Source organism: Toxorhynchites rutilus, chromosome 1 (genome assembly GCF_029784135.1).
Source record: "Toxorhynchites rutilus septentrionalis strain SRP chromosome 1, ASM2978413v1, whole genome shotgun sequence".
Classification (NCBI taxonomy): Eukaryota; Metazoa; Arthropoda; class Insecta; order Diptera; family Culicidae; genus Toxorhynchites; species Toxorhynchites rutilus.
The window spans coordinates 153,182,395-153,206,351 of record NC_073744.1 but is presented as its reverse complement, the minus strand read 5'-3'; the positions used below and the strand labels follow the sequence as shown (position 1 = coordinate 153,206,351).

The following is a 23,957-nucleotide window of genomic DNA, read 5'->3' as shown; positions in this document are numbered from 1 at the left end:
GCAATAGTAGTTTTCTAATCTTCGATTTTTCATTAACATTGCCCGAAAAGTTATTCCAAATTCTTATATAATAACTTATTTGTATCGCTCTTCAGTTTGTTCCAAATTGTATTCATGTAGTATTGATCACGCTCCTTCTACCAACATATCTTAGAGTTTGAAAATATGTGAAATCATTGGCTGTAGGAACAGCTCGGTTTCGGTTATGGCAACTGTATGAAATGGTGGGTTGAAGTTACTATAACAAAAATTCATTCTTTTTCATCGCATTTGTTCTAATGCGTATGAAAACCTATTTAATCATTTATGTAATAATCCCACTTATTGGTATTAAACCCAAAATACTGCTCCTTCAAAATCGATTTTCGGTAAAATTCGAGAGAACCAACGACAAATACATATCTGCTTTTCTAAAGGTGTTTCCAAACAAAAACGAAAACACTATTGATTCCATCCGACTTTTGCACCCTAAATAATCCTACTGAAATTATGACTTCAAAGTACTGTAAACACTGCACAATCAAGAAAAAAAAAGAATCACAGCGGAATCTACAATCTATAATCAAACGACGCATAAAATAACATCTGAAGAAATGTAATTCGCCTGCAGAAATTCTCCTAAAACGAGAGTCTATGGAAAAGAGTTTTTCTGGAGACTTGCCATTGCCATTGATCGTATTGATAAGAATTCCATCTTGGTCGTGGTACAGAATATGTAGTCCAACCCCGGATTCAAAACCTCCTTGTAAAAAAAAACAAATGCCGTAATAACATATGCTGATTAACGGCAATCTCCATTACGCCCCAATCTTTCCTTCGGTAGAACAAAGTGATTCTTAACATATTAAGGACCGCACGTTTTGGGGCAAACTTGATCGCTTCATTTGTTCGGATTCCACGAATGAGATCGTTTCCTTCGATGTGGTAGAGAGGGAGGCGAGCCATCGGTAGGCCTCATTAGATTCTTAGCAAACCAAGGATTTAACCTTCAAGTGTAGAAAACACGGGTTATTTCGTGATCCATCCGTAACAGACGGAACACCAAACACGAGAAATCTCGTCAGCGTTCCGCAATGTGTTAAAACGCTGCTCTCCGGTGCTGAGCATACCTAACTCAGTTGTATCAAAGATAACGTCGCCAAATGGACGCTAAATTCGGGAAGTATTCGGGAACGAGAGTACTGTCCACCAGAAAACGTGAACTGAATCTACTTCTTTCAATACGAAAGTGTAGAACTCTGTATCTGTAGGTATTATAGAGATGTAGGTATTATAGAAATTTGGATAGCACTCGTTTCGCTAAGTCCTTCTCAAATTATTTGGAAAATCCTTCAAATATTCTGGTCATTTCATCAAGTTATCAACATCCCACATGTGCGTTGCGGATAAAAATGTATCAGCAGTTCGCCATGTCAAATTTACTCTCGTGAATACCTGGACCTAGAACACAGAGTTCTGTTTATGTTCAAATATGACGTAGCTTACAAGTTGTAAACGATGATCCTCCACTACCAATGGAAGCTTGATCGCTTACCGTTTATGTAAGTTTCATTCAGAATACATATCTCAGCGAAGAAGTTCGATGATATGGAAAAATATTTGACATGACCATTTTATGGATAAATATGGAGTACTCAAAATGGGCGGAAAGTTTCCACACTCTTGAAAATGCAAAACCGATTCCATTAATTTTTGAAAACAGATCTGAATGTACTTCTAAAAAATATTTGTTTAACGCGTCCACCTGGACATTATCTGTACCCCCACCCCTCTCACCGTGGACAAGCGTGGACATTTTCGTACCCCGTACCCCCCCTAAAGTTGTCCACGTGGTATGTGGACAGCTACTTACAGATTATTTGAGTATTTTCAGAATTTAAATTTCAGATTATATCAGGAGGAGTTCAAAGATATAAAAAAAATGATCAGCTCAAGCCTTTTATTGATAAATATGGCAGAACAGATTTTATTTGTTTTTTGAAAATAAATGTGAATGTATTTTTTAAAAGTATTTAATTTTTCCGGGCGGCCAGGCCGATTGGCATAATGTGGACGCGTCCTTAGAATTGCATGGGAGAATAATTGGGGTTACGTGCGTGAACGTGACGTAGAGTTGTATGTGGATCGCACTTTAACCATCCGAATTGCTTTACCTACACGAGTCGAATATCTTGATATTCCATTTCGACAACACCTAGTAATCCGCGTTGACGGCATTGAGCTTCGTATTACGAAATGGGGGAGCAGGCATGACAATATGGGTTTGCAAAAGACATAACCGTGCTTTTAAAATAAAAATTGTGAATGAAAATTATTTTTACCAAACCAAATTAGTACTCTAGGTAAACTAAAATCACTTTTGCTTGCAAGTAGTAAAAAAATATCATACACAAATTGTGTTTAAAGATAATTTTGTATTATAATGGCAAGTTTTGGTGAGAATATCTGAAAATTGATAGAAAATAGTTCAAATTGGGATCAGAACAGCGTACTTATAGAAGGCAAATAACGCAAAGAAAAAAATTTCATTCAAATTTTAGCAATTTAAAACTGCCTTAGGGTCGACTAATCTGATAGAGAATAGTTGACCTCATACAAACTAATATCGTATTCAGATGTCGACACCATTCCGCCGTCAACGCGAATTACGGCAATTATGGATCAGTAGGTCTGTGCCAACGAGAAGAGAAAAAAGACAAATTACCAACAAATTGTTTTGAAGACAGAAATAAAATTGAAACACCGACGAAAATGAGTATAAAAGGTAACTTTTTATTTACATTAACATATTAATTCTATTCTTATTCTTGAATTATCAACAGAACTAGTGGACCAGAGTACCGGCCAGCAATGTCGCTTGTGTCTTCATTGGATAGATGATGATGCAGTTTCTGCTGAACAAATGGTTGATATTTTCACCTTCAATAATGACTTGAATGCCTCCCTCGCTGACAAAATTCGCGATTGCTTGGGATTATACATTGATCCTGCTGATACTGTCAGCAACATTTGTTCGAACTGCGCGCACACGATTAGTTTTATAGACGACTTCCGGATCCTTTGTCACCAGACCCAAAAGATCTACGATTCGGGACAGTTCCGTTTCAACAAAGTGATAGAATGGCAATGTTATAATAATCACGCCAGCGAACTACGGGTGCTACTTCGCGGATACCGGGAATGGGTTGATAACATTGTGAACGACACCAGGATTGTGGATCCAGCAGTTATTTGCAACGAACTCGAAGATATAGCTTCTCCCGAATTTATTCAAATTAAGGAGGAACAAGATGAGAATGAGCCAGAGTGCGATGAGTCTCTCCCAGCAGTAAAAACGGAAGAGGACACGAGTGAACCAGCTCCAGAGTCCACTGAAGATTCGAACAACAGCAAACCTCCCCGGAGGCGAAGATCGAACAAAATCAAATCTCCCATCATTGAAGACCGATTCACGACATTCCAATTAAAGCTAAAAATCGCACATGAACTGCAAGAGCAACAACTTGATAAACCTGACTTGAAAGCTGTTTCCGAACACATGAACTTAGAAATTCACAAGATAAAACAATTGTGGCGAGAAATGGTAAATTTCTACAAAATGTCAAAAAAAGGTGCCTATGCAGGACATCAGGCTTATATTTCTCGCTGCCGCAGATGTCCATTGTTCATCACATTGAACGTTATAATTCCAAAATACGAAAACCAGAAACCATATGAAGAGAGTAATATTAACAACTCGAAAAATAACGCTATGATTAATTTTATAGTCAGAAGGAAATCATCTATTGACCAAGACGTAGCCATCGCGGAGGAAATAAAGGCGCACCCAGAATTGTGGGATTTATCTCTCAATTGGTTGGTATAAAAACGCTTTGTTGGTTAGAATAATATTATTATCTCGTTTCATCGGTCGTTTCAGCACCGCACATGGCATGAAAATTGCGTGGAAGAAAGTACAAAGGAAGTTGGCGATGAACATACGCACCTTGCGCAATCGTTGGCGTCATTTGCGAGATGCCTATCGTGCTCATAAACTACGCGAGCTGAAAGGCACTCTGAAACAGGAACCAGCAAACGAGAAGTATGAGTATCTGATTTCACTACTGCAGCAAATAGTAGGGCACACTATGTCCTTCGAGGATCCGGAGGATTCCGGAGGCGAACAGAATGAACGGACAGAAACGCCGCTGGGAGAAGATGGTGTCGAGGAAAAGAATGACGACGGCCAGCGACTAGCGCTGGCACAAGAGGTCCAAAAGTATCCCATCATTTGGTGCTACAAACATCCAGAGTGGGTTTGTTTGGGACAGTTCGAGAGATAATTCTAATAATCGGAAGATTTTATTTCGCAGATTTCTTGACACTGAGACGCGGGATCTTACCTTCGATAAAATTGCTGAAAAATTGTCAAGCGATCGTGAAACTGTGAAGCAAGAGTGGGCACGGTTAAAGAATACGTTCCGCAATAGATATTTACGTCTGTTGAAGGGACAACTTCGGAGTGACGATGCTCTGATTGTTGAACCGCTTTATAAAGTGCTCAAAGAGATGTTGGGAGAAACCACTGAAAACCGGAAAAATGAAGAGGAAGATCCAGATAAGAAGTTCGACAACGAAACTAAGCTGGAGTTTGCTAAAATTTGCTACGATAATGATATCCTCTGGAATATGAAACATCCAGAGTGTGTATTCTAAGAGCGTATTTTTGAGTTCAGAAAATCTATTTTTTTTTCATTTTCAGCTACAATTCCCAAGATAAACGTAATGCGGTCTGGACCCTAATAGCCGCGCAGTTTGGTGTGACCCTAGAAAAAATTAAGGAAGAATGGTTTAGCTTGCGTAGAATGTACCGAGGTCGGTACTTGCGTGCCCAGCGCAGTTCGAGTAAAAAAAAGCAAAGCGTAACACCGGAGGACCCTTTGCTTCATCTGATGAAAAGCTTGTTCGAGGAGCGAATGAATAGCATTTATGCTCGCAAAAAGGATGAACAAGATCTGGATGGGCATAAAAAAGCTACTGAAACAACGCAAGTAGATGAGACTGAAAGGAAATCATACGGTACACCAGAAGACAGGATGAGGCTGTTGGAGGAAATATCCGCGCATGATATCCTATGGAACGTAAATAACCCCCAGTAAGTATTGGTTCTATTTGATAGAATATTTTTTTTAAATGCTAACATTTCAGACACACCAAAAGGGCACTGTATGTGCCAGTGTTTGAAGAAATCGCAGCCAAATTAGGCAAAACTCCATCAATTGTAAAAGAAGAGTGGCAGAGGCTCAGAAGAGTGTATCGAAATCGAAAGCGTAGGAATGTTCTCGATCTTGGAAACTCAAATACAGACCCGTTGTATGTCCTGCTAGAGAAACTTCTCTCACCCAAACCAAGAGAAACTGTTGATTATGCTTCACAGAGTGAAGAAGAGGCATATCCCAAGCGTCGATACGTTGGAAAGCGAACTTTCAGTAACGACGGATGTATAAGGATTGTAGTCAAGGGAGTTGCGCGATATGTAAAAGTGTGCGAGCTTTGCGGCAAGCAGGTTGAGAGATCCAATTTTGAGTACCACATGAATACACACTCTGGTCACACGCCGTACGCGTGCTCCTTCGAAGGATGCGATAAACGGTATGGCAATAAGACAACTCGCGACCGGCACGAAGTATTGTGCCATGGTGAAGATGGTTACTTATTTCAGTGCGATCAGTGCGATAGAAAGTTCAAGCAGAAGGGCAAGTACGAGTGTCACTATGCTGTCAAGCATAAGAGTCAGGAACTTCCGTGCAGTATTTGCGGCAAACTGTTGCCGCACAAAAGTATCCTTAAAAGTCACATGCGCACTCATATAAAAAACTATGAGTGTAACGTGTGTGGTAAAGTGCTTCAAAAAAGGTGGACATTAAAAATCCACATGCGCGTTCACACCAAAGAGAAACCATATCAATGCGAGCTTTGCGAACAACGATTCATGCTGAAGGTTCAATTGAAGACTCATTTGCTGAAGGTACACGGGGTCGTGTTGGAAGAGTTGCAAGCAGCAACAATGGCAATCAAAAGTTAGCCGTTGCACTAGATTTTTTTAAGCAAGCCGTGATCAGCAAGTTTCTGGAAGTAACCACCGTTCGGCACAAAACGATTCCGGGAACTCTTTGACTTAGGAACTTACATATGACTTAGAACAAAATATTGGCGATATCATTAAAGTGGTATTGCATCTTCAAGATTATACATCAAACTGAAATATAGCTGAATAAAGTTAAATTAGTCGAGTCAGAAAACATTCCCGTCGCTTTTTTCCATTTTGATACAGTAAACTATGAGAAACTTGTGCAATCGACAAAAAAATAGGGGAAGGAGGGGCGACATTAATTTTTAGGGATTTTTTTAGTTGATTTTTGAAATTTCGTTATAAATGAACATATGTAGACGAAACACAGGGTGGCGCATAAGTCACGCAACGCTCTCTGGAGCAAAAAAAAACGATCACGCTGCAACTATCGAGCGTGTTGGTTCCTAAGCGGTTCAGTTGTCGACCTTGTATCGTTTTTTATTCGAGAATAAAGATTTTGTATCGTGAGACATTTTTATACGATTTTTTTTTTTTGTGCAGATCGGTTGCGTGACTTATGCGCCACCCTGTATACGTCAATTTTACGCAAGCTCGCAATGATTGTGTGAGATACGAGGCTGAATAGGGCAAAGCACATTGTCTCTTCTACGTGCTGTGCGAGATCTTAGAAAGCCTAACCAAATGTCACTTTGAGACAGTTACACGAGAAAGTCTCGCGAGCACTAATGCACGAGCATCTCTTCGTGTACACAACACATGTGCATCGTTCGCATCGAAACGGGACGAGGTATTACTGAAAGCATTATTTTTATTGAATTACAATTTAGATTAGTTGAGTGTTTTCAAACCTCTATCAAAAGAGGTTATTGTATAGACATTTTAGATAACTTAATTTATCCGTGTATTCAGTATTCAGCGAGATAAACATACTGCTGTCAAAGTAGTTGATTAGAATAAAGTTTTTTTTCGACTTCGACTCCCAAACAAGTCACATGCATTTTTTATTATACTCCGAAGAATTTCATTTAACATCATTTAGTAGTTTCCCTCGGTGATCCGGAACACATTAGTGGCGACGGGGATAACCAAGAAACGTTCAACGACCGTTTGGCAGTGAGTGTGGCAGTTGGTTTGGTGAGTTATATCTTTTGATTTCTAGACAACTAATAGCGAATTCGTTTTTAAAACTGAGTCAGTGCCAAACTGACTCTGTAATAAAAAAAACGTTTTCAGTTTCACGAATGCGTTAGTTTGTTGGTGTACGTTATATAGTCTGATTTGTTTATATTTACGACGGCAAATGTAGAGTGTCGACGTCTGGTGGTGATATTAGTGCTTGGGAGGTAAATTGTTCTTCATCAGATCAGAAGGGCCAAGTGCAGTGTAAACATATAAAAGTTTGAATGAAAATTTGTACTTCATATTGTTCGATTACCTAACACATGTAGTTCTGACACTCACTTAATCATTTGCGGATGCATTTCCTGTTTGTTCCACAAATAATTACTATTATAATATAAAATCATCATTAGACACAGTTTTCGTTCAATATGTTTCTGCGATATCGGAAAAATCCTCTTTCACATATCACATAAAATAAATATTCGATACGTTAAAATAAATTTTCATTCATAATTTTGGTTTTGAAATTTATTCCACCTGAATATCCATCATTATTTTCACCTCCCAATGAAAGCACACGTAGCTTAATGCCGTCTGCTCGAATATACTTTCAAAATCAGAATCCGAATTGGATTACGATTCCAATAATACAAAAGCAAAAGCAGCAGGTTTCTCATCTTCATAGTTTTTATTTTTAGATTTTCCAAAATATACTCGGAACTTGACAGTTCGGTATAGTTGTATTGGTGAACCCGAGTGCCAACCCGTGAAACATCTCAGTGCGAAACTAACAGCTTTCGGGGCGAACCAGTGCGACACTGAGTGCAAAACTGACTGAATAAAAAAACGTTTTGACAGCAGTTAGTGCGGCACTGAGGTTGAAACTGAACAAAAACGAATTCGCTCAAAACAGTTCAAAACAGACATTCGAGCGTTTTCGAGCAAGCAGCTTATTTTGACTGACTTATATTTTGACTTTTTTTTTTATATATTTTGACTTTTTTATATATTTTGACTTTTTTTTATATATTTTGACTTTTTTTATATTTTGACTTGGAGTGCATGAATTTTTCTTCTATCAATAAGATTAATGGTCCCTGCTTGTTAAATGTATCTATTGGAAATGATCCTGTAAAGATGGAGATTGATAGTGGATATTTTGTATCAGTGATGAGCATTTGTTTTATTTACCGGCTCCAGGTTAAATGCTTCTGGGGAAGTTAAAGTTATTGTTGAATGCAAAATGAAACTGAATCTTTTAGTTCTTGACTGTGGTTACCAGTTTATTCCTTTGCTGGGTAGACAAAGTTGGATGATTTTTTTCCCAACTGGAGACATTGTTACTGGTGATTCAATACCAATCGATTATATTACAGAAAAACAAAATAACGCACTAATTGCTGGAATAAAATTAAAGTTTTCTGACGTTTTTGTGAATGATTTTTCTACTCAAATAAATCATTTTGAAGCCGATTTGGTTATGAAAAGGGACATTACAATTTTTAAGAAGGCAAATGATGATCTTTCAGGGGAGAAGGTTTTAAATTGTTTAGATAAATTAGGGAAAGATAACGTTTTAATTCATATTCAAACTAGTGAGTGGGCATCACCTGTGGTTGTAGTTTTCAGAAAAAACAATCGTAAAAGATTAGTAATTGGCTGCACTGCAAAGTTTTTTTTAACAAGGTAATTATACCGAATGCCTATCTATTGCCAGTTGCTCAGGATCTTTTTGCTAGATTAGCTGAAGGTAGCATGTTTTGTGCGTTGAATTTGGAGGGAACGTACACACATCTGTTATTGTCTGAACGATCACGAAAATTTATGGTGATTAACAAAATTCAAGAATCCTTTACATATAATAGACTGCAACATGGTGCTTCTTCTAGTGCATATATCTCCCGGCAAGTAATGGATCAGGTTTTGCATGACATTAAAAATCTTGTTGCTGCTTGTGATGTTTGTGCAAGTATGGCAATTGTTCCAAGACAAAGTATTACTTCAAAATGTGTCCCTACTACGAGACCATTCAGTAGAATAAATATAAATTTCAGTAAAAGGACAGTAAATGACACACTCAAATTTTTTTGCTAGAGTCTAGAATACTGGATATAAGCTTAGAAGAACAGATTAATCCTTTTCCATTTAATTTTAGAAATAATAACATGATATTAGAGGGTAGTTTCTCTTTTGAAAGAAGTTTTAGCAATACATCAAAGATGTTGATCGATTTGATTAACCCAAAGAAGAATTATAAGCAAATCTTGGTAACACATTCGCTTGATGATGCTTCTAAATCTAATAATAACAATCATCAACATGATCTTTTAGATACGAAGATGCCTGGAGATATCGTGGGGTACATGTATAACATTCCGCGTTTACGAAAATGTATTAACGCATCATTCAAACGATTCTCGACTACCGTTCATCCAATGCAGGTCATTGTCGTTAGGGATAAACACGGAACATCGGGTCAGTACAGGCCGTCGTTGACATTGATCGAAACTGGTTGGCCAATACCGACTACCTCTGAAACCGAGATGCCAACCGTGGAGGAGAGAAATGATGTTCGGCAAACGCCGATTCGAAGCGAGAATCAATCAACAGTAAATGGAAACAGAAAGAGAAAGTATCTGCCTGAATTGGTAGTGCTAACTGGCCTACCAAGGCGTTAGAAGAGAGGGAAGATGTCAAGAATAAGTAGGAAAGTGAATATGATTATTTTTTAATTACTGTTCTTATTTCTGGATTTTTATAAGGGTGAAGAGCTATTGTATATTGTATATTACAATTTAGATTAGTTGAATTTTAGAGTGTTTTCGAACCTATATCAAAAGAGTATATTGTATAGACATTTTAGATAACTTAATTTATTCCTGTATTCAGCATTCAGCGAGATAAACATACTGCTCTCAAAGTAGTTGATTAGAATAAAGTTTTTTTCCGACTTCGACTCCCAAACAAGTCACACGCATTTTTCTTATACTCCGAAGAATTTCATTTAGTATCATTTAGTAGTTTCCCTCGGATTTCCCTCGGTAATCCGGAACACATTAAGCATCACAAAATTTCACGTAAGAGAAGAGAAAGAGCCAATCCCAAGCTCGCGTGCTAAAGCCCGGTCTCATCGCTTGTACATGGAAGAGTTGTGAGGATGAAAAAATTGATACTCGTCTCTCGAAATTTAAGCGCGCACAGGAATTCTGCTCGCTCGGCTGCCTTCTACCTCGTTCATTTGTTGCAGCGGCTCCCATAACTTTGTGAGATGCGAGGCTTGATAACACAAAGCACACTCTCTCTTTAACGTGCTGAGCGATATTTCGGAAAGTCTAGTTTTAATAGGCATTTAATTCAGCTTCCTCAAAATAAAATTATGGATTCTCGGTCTGTGAGACCATAACGATGTATAAATTTCGTCGCATGATTCAAATTCCGAACAGTAGATGTAAAAAGCAAATACAGGAATAGTTCACTAAGAAGACAGTCTTGTTCTGGAGCAACCGAGGAAACAATAGAAGATGATGGTATTTGTAAGCCCTCTCCTCGCAAATAGTAGGCCATACCCACGCAAACCAACGAGAGTAAAATTGATTTTTTTTATCTTGTTTTCACCTTAAAGGACAATAACATAACCGTGTCCCAGAAGTAAATTTATGAAAAGGGTCGAAAGCCTAAGATCGAAAGGACGATAGGAAAAACTCCGTAAATCGTTAGCTCGTGATCGTGGTACGTGAAACTACATCCTATCATCTCGAAGCGAGCGACAAAACCTGTATTCAAAAGCACGTTGGACGAACTGATAATGGTTGGATGAACTCTGGAGCATTCTACGAGTATATGACCAACGTATTCTATCTTTGATTGATCAAGAAAAATGTTCCATCTTTGATTGGTCAAGAAAAATGAGCTCCAGGTCGTTGTTTTTGTTCATGGGCATCGCTTCGATGCGATTTACGACACGATTCAAGTAAGAACTCGACTTGGTAAGATTATCTCGATTTACAAAATGCGAAATTTTACTCGGTGTGATAGTGATAGTGGGCCCTATTATGTAAATCAAATGGACACTATCACATCGAGCGATGACACAGTAAGGGCAAACATACTGTGGAGGGCACCCTTGTGCCCCACAGCCATGCATGCTTCACTACGGTTCGCATTACCTTGTGATTTGGGTTACCCATATGAATTTACAGAGATTGGTGTCAAATTAATTCTAACGCTAGGGCGTTTGCGACCGTCCATAGAATCAGAGAGAGCCAATGATTTCATGTTTCCAATCGTCAACGGCTTTCTACACTGAGAGAAGAATTTAATGCGAGCTCGAAGCAGAACAATGTGGATAAAAATCGTGCTTTCTCTCTACGTGGTATGTGGACGACCCCTGAGAAGATTATTTTTGTTTGCGTTATCTTGGCAACACTGGAGAATTTCGATGTTTTTGTAATCTGTTTGTTGTTTTTTTTTTTTATTTTGGTTCCATTCTTTGACACTGCATCGACACAGGACTTTATTATTTTATAAGTTGTTTCAAGTTGTTGCAGGAAATAGAAATCGCAAAAAGCATAAATATATTTCAATCACAGACAGATATGGATGAAGAAGGTAAAATTTAAACAATACAATAACAAAAACATCTGATCTTTGGCGTAATATTCCATCAACAGAATCGTTAAATGCCCAAAACTCTGGCCAGTACTGTCGCTTGTGTCTCCACTGGATAGATAGTGAACTTTGTGCATTTCAGTTGGATAAATTGAATTCCACGCTAGCTGACAAAATTCGAGATTGTTTAGGTTTGCGCATCAATAAAGATAATTCCGTGAACAGAATTTGTTTGAATTGTGAGCAAACGATTCGTTTGATAGACGAATTCCGGATCCTCTGTCATCAAACGGAAAATCTTTACGAATCAGCACAATACTTCAATAACGATATCTCGAAATGGCAATGTTATAACGAACATGTAACCGAACTACGGGTGCTTGTTTGCGAACAACTGGAGAGGGTTGATAGTATGTTAGATGAAGCCAAACTCGAAGATCCTGTTGTCGCTACCGTCGAACTCGACAATGTATTTTATCCCGAGTTTATAAAAGTGGAAGAGGACGAAACGAACGATGAGCATCCAGAAGAGAGCAGCCTCGTTGAGCCTCCTTTAGTCGTCGAAAACGATGTGGACTCTAATGAACCGATTCTAGGAACTAGCGAAAGCCCGAATAACGTTAAACCTTCCCCCATCAAAAAAGAAATCTCAAAATTTCAATTGAAGCTGAAAATAGCTCAAGAGTTGCAAATCCAAACGTCTGAGAAACCAGATTTGAAAGCTGTTAGCGAACAGTTTAAACTAGAAATGCCTGAGATGAGACGTTTGTGGGTCATGATGAAGCATTACTATAGATTACACAAGAAGCGTGCTTATGCGGAATACAAGCCTTCTATTTATCGCTGTCGCGAGTGCCCATTATTCGCCGTGATGAATGTTCTAGTTCCGAAATTCGACGGCGACGAACCGTATGTAGAGCCCAAAACCATTAGCGGGAAGAAAAACGACGGGTATATTTTGTATTGTCTGATTAAAATCAGCAGTTTTTATATTTCATTTCTTTTTCTTCCAGAAATCGTATATCTCTTGAATTGAAGGTGGCTATTGCTGAGGAAATAAGGATGCATCCGGAGTTGTGGAACTTGTCGCTTAACTGGTTAGTGTGATAATTACTATTAGTTAAATCTAAATTTTCATTCTAAAATTGAAAAACGATTGACTTACATTTTTTTTCTTGACAAGGGTAGGCTGACCAAATAGTTCAGATATGAAAATTTATTTTTTGATATTTTCGAAGAATTTTATTGAATTTTATTATAATTTGTCACGTTCCAGATCTAAGTTCTGTTTGGCCATTATCATAACTTTCATGGTTTCAACATTGAATCGTGACTTTTCCATCCAATCCGCGCTCCAAACGCATTTAGAGAAGTAGAGTTTTAAACTACGGTAGGCAACACTTTTAAATTCTCGAGGTCGAAGCTTCAGGTGAAACAAGATATTGCCACATGGAAAATGAATTCTCGGTGAAAACTGAAAATGAAAGTTAGTTCCGCAATGTTTGTTCTCACAATCACAATTTTCATTATTAGATGACCAACTTTAATCACAATTGATTTTTATAAGAGCGTATCCAAATTGTCTTTTTTGGCAAAAAAAACCATGGCCCAAATTTGTTGAGAAATCAATGAACTATTTAGTAAAAATTACATTTTGAATACAACGTTACTTTTACTCAAAAATTAAGTTCAATATTAAATATTTTGATAGCTCATAGCCCATATTATTTTTCCAAAATAGTCCATTCATTTTCAACAACTTTTCCGTACATCTCATTTTAAGCAGACGTCTGGATTCCAAGTTATTATTTTTGGCAAAGCAGTCAATGATTCTAGATACACTTCAATAAAAAGATCAGTCGTAAATAAAATTGGTAATAAAATTGCATAGTGAAAATAGTTATACCTACCACCATACGTACAAAGTTTTAAGAAATCGACTGATTTGGCGTGGAATTGCTCTGTAATCCGTTAGCTTCACGAATTCTTACACTCTAAAAATTCGTTTTCCTCTTCTGTAAATATTTGCAACTTCCGATTTGCAACTGGCAGGGATTCTTTGTTCCATATTTTTCGCTCAAAAATTATAGTTCCTTCAATCATTGTCGACTTATCAAAGAAAATATGTTCATCTATTTGAACAGAAATGTTATTTTACCAATGCTACTTTGAACATCTTGCCGTTTAGGAATGAACTTTAATACATTTTAAAATAAACACATTAATTTCTTCTAGATTGGCCTTCCATTATTCAGTGTAACCTTTGTTACTTTGTTACGCAGTATCAAATTTTTTCACAGTTTAAAAAAATACCATACTATGTTTCTCCTAAATCAACTAGGGTTTAGGAACAGTTTCTAGTTACCTAACCAGTCAAAAATACTCCTCTCCTTTCACGTTGAAGAATTCTAATAAAATTATCGAGAAGGTAAACAACATCAGCGACATTGTCTCTTCTAACAATGCCGATAAGTGTATGAAAGGTCACTAACCGATCTCTAGTAAAAAGCAACCATAGTTTGAGGTACGGGGTTTCGAACAAATCGTACTACAACAAAACAGAAATTGTTTTTTTTATCCAATATATATTTTTTTATTAATGCTCATATGGCGTCAGCCTAACGGGGCCGGGAGTTCAATATTTCGACAATGTTTGCTTACAACTATGTTAGTAATATGTAACCGATTACTCGGTTGGCTCGAGTTTAGTATTACAAGTGTTCTCATAATTGGGATGTTACAGTCTTCAATGCTCTGTGCGTGTGCCCGACACGGGATACTTTCTATTGGGATGCAGCTGACCATTAATCAGCAACGCCCTCTGGTCTGTAACCCATACCTAGCGTGGTGCGTCTTTCTCGACTCGAGAAATCCAGGATAGAATGGTCACTAGCCGACAGAATCATCAGCTCGTGTAGAGTTGCCATGAGCGGTACAATCCTCAGCTCTTGGTGAATGATCAGTGGGCTGCACAACCTTTGGCCCGTGTATATGTAAAAAGTATGTGTATGAACTGCCGCGACCAAGTAAAAGTTTATCGATCGGATAGGAGGAATATTATACAGGGATACCATGGAGGAAACATCATTAAACGTTGACATCGGCGTTTCTGAGGAACAGGTATAGATGGAGCAGAAGATCAGGATCAAGGCTACCTAAGATATCCCGGACGGGGATATCCGATTGTCTGCCTTGTGTCCTCAATGCTCTAGAGAGCTGAGAGCGGGCAGCATGGAACCGGATACACGACCAGACAACATGCTCGATGTCGCGATAGCCATCGCCACAATCACAAAGATCGTTTTTGTGAGCCCAATGCGATATAGATGCGCGTTTAGGTTGTAGTGATTGGACGGATTGGACATAAGCCGAGATATCACGCGAATGAAATCACGACCTACATTCAATCCCTTGAACCATGCACTCGTCAAGACCTTAGGGATAATCGTGTGTAACCAACGACCGAACTCATCTTCACTCCACATGCGCTGCCAACTTATGAGCGTTTGCTGACGAGGAATGGAAAAATTCATTATAAGCAATTTGCCTTTCAAAAAGTGTGGCTTCTGATGCGCCCACCTTAGCTAACGAGTCCGCTTTCTCATTCCCCGGAATCGAGCAATGAGAGGGAACCCATGCTAAGGTAATCTTGGATAATTTTTCGACCGAAACGCTCAATAGATGTCTTATTCTTGTTAAGAAATAAGATGAGCATTTATCAACTTTCATTGAGCGGATTGCCTCTATTGAGCTGAGACTGTCTGAAAAAATAAAATAGTGGTCGATGGGCAATGTTTCAATGATCCCTAGTGCGTAATACATCGCACCCAGTTCAGCGACATACACGGAACAAGGATCTTTGAGTTTGAAAGAGGCACTGGAATTTCATGTATGAACCGTCAGTAAAGAACATTTTATCAGATCTAACTTTCCCATATTCTGCCGAAAATATCGGCGGAATAGAATCGGAGCGTAGATGATCTGGAATTCCATCTGGGACAGAAACTGTTCTCTTCGTACTCAAAATAAGGTACAACTTGATAAAAAGACGGGACAAAAGAAATTATCTAAAAAACGGTACGTTTGGTCAGCCTACACTGTTTAAATGCGAATAGAGTAAAACCTAACAGAATATAACGAAGAAATCCGTAAATTTAATAGAAGGGATTAGAAGTTTACCTGTTAGCGGATAGAAAATTTCACCTGTTTACCTGTTGTAGCAAGACTTCATAAAGCCCTTTCAAAGGACTTGGTAGTGTGAGAAAAGAAAACGGACAATTTACAACTGTTTCCCAGGAAGTACCATGATGGATACGCACTTCCCAGGCTAAATGTAAATGCCTTCTGAGCACGCACAGTTCAATACAGCTCAATCCTGTCCGATTAGATACAAGATTAGAGCTAAAGGAATTGCCTGGGCGGTCTTTGTGAGGCTGAATGGGCAATGGATTCCCTAAAGCCCTTTAAGTCTCCTGGACCAGATGGGATATATTATACGAATTAGAAACTTATTTATATTATGTGAAACTGACGTTAATTACGTTAAATTCTACACTATATACTTCAATTCAATCGACTTCTTACATATCTCTGGAAACTTAGAAAAATGGAGTGGCTCTATAGTTATGAAACGCAGTGTATAATGAGCGAATGGGAGGAAAGTGGTCCAAAAACTCGTCCAGGGTCTCGCGTGCTTTATATCGATGGGTCTGAATGGTAAATCTACAGGAGTTGGGATTACTGGATCAGGGATTGACATGTCATTCCAATGGAACTGAGGCCTACAGTTTTTCAAGCAATAATACATGCTATTCTAAAAAGCACACCTATTTGTTTGGCTAGAAAATACAGGTATGCCAATATTTGTATCTTCTCAGATAGCCAAGCAGCTCTTAATGCATTGAAAGCATACACATGTCAGTCAAAGTTAGTTTGGGAATGTGTTCTATCATTTTAACAACTACGACGTTTATATATACTGGGTGCCTGGTCACTGCGGTGTCGAAGGTAATAAAAAAGCCGAACTTTTAGTAATATTAGGATTTTTAAATAAATTCAACGGGCCTAAGCCATTTTGTGAATTATCTACAACATGCCTGAAATCAGAGCTCAAACCCTGAGAAATATCGATGGTTGAAGTCAACTAGAGGGCACTATCAATACCAAGACAATCCAAATTATTCATTACACCTTGTAACAAAATAATCTACCTTGTAACGCAGCCTACTCAGCTTAAATAAGGCAGATATGAGCACGTTGACCGGCCTATTAACCGCACACTGTCTGCGGAGGTATCACCTTAAAAAATCGGAAAACTGACAGATGATAATTGAGGGGCTTAGAATGCAAGGGTTGTAAGTGACTTTATCGATTTCTCTTCATCAACTTTTTCTTTCGTGAATAACTCAGCGCACAAAAACGTTCCAGTTTGATTTTGCTATAGAAACCGATAATTGAGGTTCTGACCTATCGTCCATATTGTCCAATAAGCTGGGAATGTGTTAAGTTGTGATCAAAAGAGCTGTTTATGCTGTTTTTCGTTTGTTCCATTCAGTTGTGAGTTCCAGGATGTTAACAATGAAAGCAGTGTTTGGATTTCGATCAAAATCGAATGATACACAATGTGTCATGCAAGTAAACTCTCACGAACATATAACCAAATATGAGAGGATCATTCAGATACTTGTATGAATGTCAGTAATCACTTGTGTAATATTTAGTGATTAAACTGAGAGAGGAACGAAGACTGTTGATTGCATATCCGATCTGTATCAAACATCGCATACCATTTTCGAAGCCTGCATACAAGTTTGAACCGCATATATCGTCCCGCTCTACTATAGCGAAACCCACTGCACAGGCAAGTGCAAAGCAATAAATGATACAAGAAAAATTACGTCATCATTCGGTCACCATTTGCGGAGAGCAACAAATGGGGAAAGAGAGCGGTGTTGCTAGTAGAACTATGCGGTCTATATGAATATACACATTTTAAGGGATAGAGGCGTTAAAATTGGAAAATATAATCTGACTACCCTTCCCTTAGCCTCTATCGAGCTAAATAATCATATAGTTTGCACTCTCTGAGACTTAAAAATCAGGATCTGCTACATTAGCTGAATATGAATATTTCGCTTTGCGTTGTCCGTACGATCCTGCTGTTTCATGATGCATGGAGAGGTCGGTATGCATATGTTAGAGGCAAAGAAGAAAATAAGCTTTCTGCACCTAAAGCGTATATGATAGCTTTGCTTGCTGGTGTGCAATGAAGTGCGAACCGATGCAGAGTTGTCTCGTTCTCTTTTGTGTCGTGATTTGCAGCACATAACAACAATAGAATACCGCTGGGGGAAATGTTTCCTGAAAGATCATATTTGAACGAACGAAAGCGATTTTTTCAATGAGTGGATCATTTGGCAAACACTGAATGAAAGTTAACAAAGTTAAACAGGGGATGAGAAATAGGTCATATACGACAATATTGTGCGAAAATGATCGTGGACGAAGCGTGGTAACGCAGCTCAAACGGTGGCCAAACCGAAACTAACGGCCAGGAAGGTTTGGTGGGACTTGAGAGGAATCGTTTATTATGTGTTGCTTCCGAATGGCCAAACACTTAATTTATATCTCTACTGTCAACAACTGGACCGTTTGAAACCGTTGAAGCGTTGACCAGAAATGGTCAGAATTAGCCAACAGAAGGGGTGTTGTGTTCCATCAGGACAACGCAAGAGTACACACGCCTGAAGTGACTCGCCAAAAGCTCCGGGAGCTTGGTTGGAAAGTTGGGTTGCATCCACCATATAGTCCAGACCTAGCATCAAGCGATCGCCATCTTTTTTTCGTATTACAAAACTTCCTGAGTGATAAGAAATTGGAATCAAGACAAGATTGTGAAAATCGATTACTAAGGTTTTTCGCAAATAAGGTCCAATACATCTATGAGATAGGCATATTTGGCCGAAATAGTACAATCCGAAGCAACTTGAATAAAGTTTTGAATTTCACGGAAAAATAATGAATTTGTTCTTCCTCAATCTAATACAATTCAAATTAGTGTTATTTTTTTTGCCATGAATAGGGATTTACAAATTATTTTATTGTGTTGAGGTGGAGAGAAGACTATTGCATAAAAAAATCTAATTATTCTTCGGAAACAGTACCATTTTGGGTAATGAAACACTATTTAATGGCCAACAAAGCTCAAGATATCAACGGAATTTGAGACAAAACGGTAGTTCCGGAATTTGACCACACGGAAAAAAAAGAACGGATCCGGTTATATCCAAACAGATTTGATGATCTTGAAATACGAAATTTTAAAATGTTTCGAGGTTTGTATATAAATTGAACATAGAACTTAGCATAGGACAGGGTCATAATGTACAATCCCTTGCCATGTGTGCTAGACATTCTAGCATTTCTCTAAATTTCCTGAAACTAAGATCCACATTTTCACCACCTTATCGGCGTTTATCGGTTATTTGCAGCTCCACACACATTATGAATGATATCTGGAAGGAAATGACCGGGAAATTCGCAATGGACATACAAACGTTGCGAGCCCACTGGACTCGTTTGCGAGGACTGTATCGTACGTACAGATTAAGCAGACTGAAGGGCACTCAGACACGGGAGTCCAAAAACGAGAAGTACAATCATCTCATTTCCGTGTTGCACGAGATGCTCGAGAGCTGGGTGAACATTCCACTTTCGGTGGGCTCTACTGAAGATATGGATACGCCTGAAGAAGTCGAGAAAGTTGTTGAGGAGGAGAATAAGGAGGGTCAACTCCAGCAAATGAAACAACAATTGGCGCTGGCGCAGGAGGTCAGAAAGTATCCAATCGTTTGGTTCTATAAACATACAGAGTGGGTAGTTTCGAGTTCAAGTTCATCGATTCTTTCATATAATGATTGAGCGGTTTTATAGTTTTCACAACACAGCGATGCGAGACCGGACTTGGGAAAAGATCGCAGAAAACTGCGCCATAGATCGTGAAAGTGTGAAACTGGAGTGGGCGCGGCTAAAGGATATGTTCCGTAAAAGACATTTACGCCTACAGAACGGACAACTTCCAAGTGATGATATTCTGATTGATGGACCCATCTATGATGTACTCTATGACATGTTTCTGGAAAATACGCAATTGGGATCGAAAGATGAACAGACAACCGACGAGGATAGTGCTGAAAGTGGAAATGAAGCAGGAAATCTAGATAAAAAAAATGATGAAGAGACTAGAATAGTGTTTGCTACCGTTTGCTACGAAAACGATCTCCTCTGGAACACGAAACATCCAGAGTATGTAACCGTAGTGCGAATTTTTAGAGTATAAATTATGTTTTCTTATCTTCAGCTATTATTCGCAGCACAAGCGTAATGAAGTGTGGGAACTGATGGCGTTGCAGTTTGGCGTACCCGTGAAGGAAATAAAATACCAATGGAAAGCTCTTCGTGATTTTTACCGATATCGTCAACGGCGCCTTCAGAATGGTTCGATCAAGAAAAACGATAGCATATTGAAGACACCTTTGCATCAACTGGTGAAGAGTATGTTCGAAGAACATATGCAAGTGGGAATACATCGCCTCGCCGACACCACGGAATCTAGCGAAAACTGTTCTGAAGCACATGATGATACTCTAAAGGAGCAGCATCATTCTCCAAAGCCAACCGCAACTGACGATGACACCCAGATAAGTGAAGATGTTACATATCCCAAACGGCGATACACAGGAAAACGACGTTTCAGCGATGTTGGGTGCATAAAGATCGATATCAACGGGAAAAAGCGTTACGCAAAAGTGTGCGAGCTCTGTGGGAAGCAAGTTGAGAGGTCCTATTTCGAGTACCACATGAATGGACACTATGGATTAGCGCCGTACGCATGCTCCTTCGAAGGGTGCGATAAACGGTATGGCAATAAGACAACTCGCGACAGGCATGAAGTGGTGTTTCATGGCGAGGACGGTTACGTATTCCAGTGCGATCAGTGCGACGAAAAGTTCAAGCAGAAGGCCAAGTACGAGTATCACTACGCTCTCAAACATAAGAACGAGAAGGTTCCTTGCAACATTTGCGGCAAAGTATTCAAGCACAAGTCTATTGTCAGAGATCACATGCGTATTCATAAGACCAATTATGAGTGCCATGTTTGTGGTAAGATATTGCAGAAAAAGTACTCCCTGGATGTCCATATGCGTATTCACACCAACGAAAAACCATACCCATGCGGGCTCTGCGAGAAACGGTTTATGTTGAAGGTACAAATGAAGACCCATCTGCTCAAGGTACATGGCGTCGAGATGGAGGAGGTGCAAGTAGCGATAACGACGATTAAAAGTTAACGTTATCGTAAAAACATTCGATTTGTTCAAAAACTTATTCCAAAGAGAAAACATGTAGGGAACTATAACTAACCTGGAGTAAGTTTCATTATTATAATTCTGAAATAATAAGTAGTTGTGCTGCAAATTATGCTGTTTACTTTACTCAATGAGGATAAAAGGGTCTTATCACGAACGTCACTTCACGGTGAAAACGAAATGATTTGTATGTAAGGTTGTATGCACTTCATTTTTTCATTCACAACTGCCTGCAACGCTACATTTCGCTCATGAATCTTGTACATTAACAAAAATTTTGTGTTATAACTTTATTCACTAATATTAAATACTAGCTGACCCGGCAAACTTCGTCTCGCCCAAAATGGATTTCTTGTTTTCAATGCCTTCAAATATTCACGTTTCTGGTTCCAATCCCAGCACTGTTCATTGATTGATCTTCTAATTGACCCTTTAAAATTTCTTTCTACTATAAATTTCCCTGTACTCCTACCAAAACTCGTCATTATAATAAAAAAATTATTTTCAGACACAATCGTTCAAGATTTCCAATCACTTGCATATAATATGTTTCTCCGTTATATGGAATACATGTTCGATACAGGAAATATAACAAGTATAGACATCTCAAGGGGGACCCCTGTATGGATATTGACGGATAATTGACGCAACGTGACGTGACGGAACGTAATCGTGACATGGATGTTGTATGTGAATCGCACTATATCGATACCACTAGCTGAAAAAACATGGTTCCAAGAAAAACGCGTTCGAAAATTCGTACAGCAATACTGTAGCTGTAACTTTCCAACGAAATGAAATACACCCAGTTTTTTACGCGGTTTTTTACGAGGTTTTTTTTATGCGGATTTTCCAATTTACGCGGTTTTTTTTGACGCGGATTTCCCAATTAACGCGGTTTTTTCTTACGCGGATTTTCCAATTAACGCGGTTTTTTTTACGAGGTACGTATCCCCCGCGTAGAAAAAAACTTGGGTGTATCGAAAAATCATTTTAAGATAACATTTCTGAGGGCATAAGCTGCCCAAAAATGTAAAAAACAAAAATTCGAGTTTTCCTCTGGATTCTATAATCGTTATGCGGTGCTCAGTACCCAGCGCTCATCTGCGTTTACCCCGCATTGCTAGGATTTTGGAATTTTTGGTCTGCACCTGTTGAATGAAAATAATAATTTTTAATTTACTTGCTTCTCCTATTGATAAAAGGTCAATCAATGATGTCTCATCGACGTTGAATTGCCCTACTGGTGGAATGTTGTATTTCTGCTGTACGTCCTCCGATAAACCGTAGAATTTCCCGACTGCAATCCTTGTGCCCTGGCGGCGGAAGATGCTCCTGGTGGCCGAAGTGAGAGTTGCGGGTGGCGCTTTTGAAAACCAACCTGTGGGGGCACTACGTCACTGCCAGCACTTTCATTCTTTCAAAACACAACTGAGTGCACTTTCCTGCAGACCACACGTTATGATTGACATTTCCCATTTCCGCAAGAATCTATTTCGGCCACCCTTAGGGCATCCATACCAGGGGTTAGACATCAATTGAATATTGGCTACCCAAAATCAAAATCAATATGGCGTCATTTGTTTACCAACATATCATTTGCGAGGACTGAGATGGTTGAAATCACGGAGATAACGCTGCTTTATTTCTAACTGCATGAGCGATTTTCATACTTCAGTTTCACATGGAGGTGTTCACATTTAACATGGAGTTTAAAGTTAGCCACTATTCGACTATATAACCGGACCGAGTTGTAAACAACAGTAATTGACAGAACCAAAATAAACAAAAAAGGGGTCTTCGTAGCCTAATTGGTTGCGTGTCCGCTACTAAGCGAACGATCATGAGCTAATAACTCAGGGCCCCTCAACTGACCATCTTTGTGTGTTATTCTAGCTATTACGTCCACGCAACAATCATCATGTGTCGGTAATCCCAGTCCCTTACCGCTCACATTACGATCTGCTGCATCGGTAATTGGTGCTAATTCTAACACAGCAATAGAAGCCTCATATCAGCAGTCCCGTTGTGAACAGTCCAACTGTGAACATTCGAACAATAGCAATATTCTAACGCCGAAAAAGGCGGCATGTGTTGTGTATCGATAGAAATGGAATACTCGGCATGTGTTGTGTGCGATAGAATTGGAATATTCTTAGGCCTAAACAGCTACTGTGTTATACATTAAAAAAAAACAAATGTTTATCGATGGATAGGAATCTTAAGCCTAAATAATATACAACAATAGTTATCTGAACATAAAAATGTATACGAATAAATTCGGCTCTGTGACAGCTGAATTGCTAAATGAGCCTAATAAACGGATGGGATAAAAAAAAAAGAACCAAAATGTCAGTGAACCGCTGCAATATTATGGGCACCTTACACGATCAAACTGATTGACAATAAGTGTCTTCAATATCGTGACAGCTAGGCTTTCGACATCCGATCTAACCTCAATCAATATTTTGCCACCTTACACGGTCAATATCGCCCTCAACCCGAGACAACGAAAATATCCGCGATGGCTAGTGGTGACATTCGAGTTTGGGATCCAAACTATTCTCCATCAGATTAGAAGGCTAAATTGCAATTTTCAATTGGTAAAATTTGAATGAAAATATCTACTTTGTATTATTTAATTAGTTGAAGCGCGTAGTCCTAACACTAACTTAACCTATTTTCTATGAATTTTCAGATATTCCTACTAAAATTTATTATTATTATATAACGTCAGTTTCAGATACAATTTTTGTATGGGATTTTCTGACCACTTGCAGAAAAAA

General features: G+C 38.7%; 1 protein-coding gene across 1 annotated transcript; it reads left to right on the top strand.

The window, feature by feature from the left end:
- Nucleotides 1–2,649: 2,649 nt before the first annotated feature.
- On the top strand, nt 2,650–23,847 carry LOC129761528 (uncharacterized). Its single transcript, XM_055759253.1, has 11 exons — nt 2,650–2,764; nt 2,823–3,855; nt 3,920–4,291; nt 4,353–4,682; nt 4,742–5,134; nt 5,188–6,059; nt 11,866–12,754; nt 12,817–12,900; nt 19,294–19,674; nt 19,736–20,107; nt 20,163–23,847. Exons 1-11 carry the CDS (start codon nt 2,752–2,754, stop codon nt 21,151–21,153), a joined length of 5,730 nt encoding a protein of 1,909 aa, XP_055615228.1. The 5' UTR covers nt 2,650–2,751; the 3' UTR covers nt 21,154–23,847.
- Nucleotides 23,848–23,957: the final 110 nt, after the last annotated feature.

Excerpts from the sequence above, each read along its gene's own strand:
- LOC129761528 (XM_055759253.1), top strand. Across the intron at positions 3,856-3,919 it reads TGGGATTTATCTCTCAATTG|CACCGCACATGGCATGAAAA; the intron begins GTTGGTATAAAA and ends CGGTCGTTTCAG. Across the intron at positions 5,135-5,187 it reads TGGAACGTAAATAACCCCCA|ACACACCAAAAGGGCACTGT; the intron begins GTAAGTATTGGT and ends CTAACATTTCAG.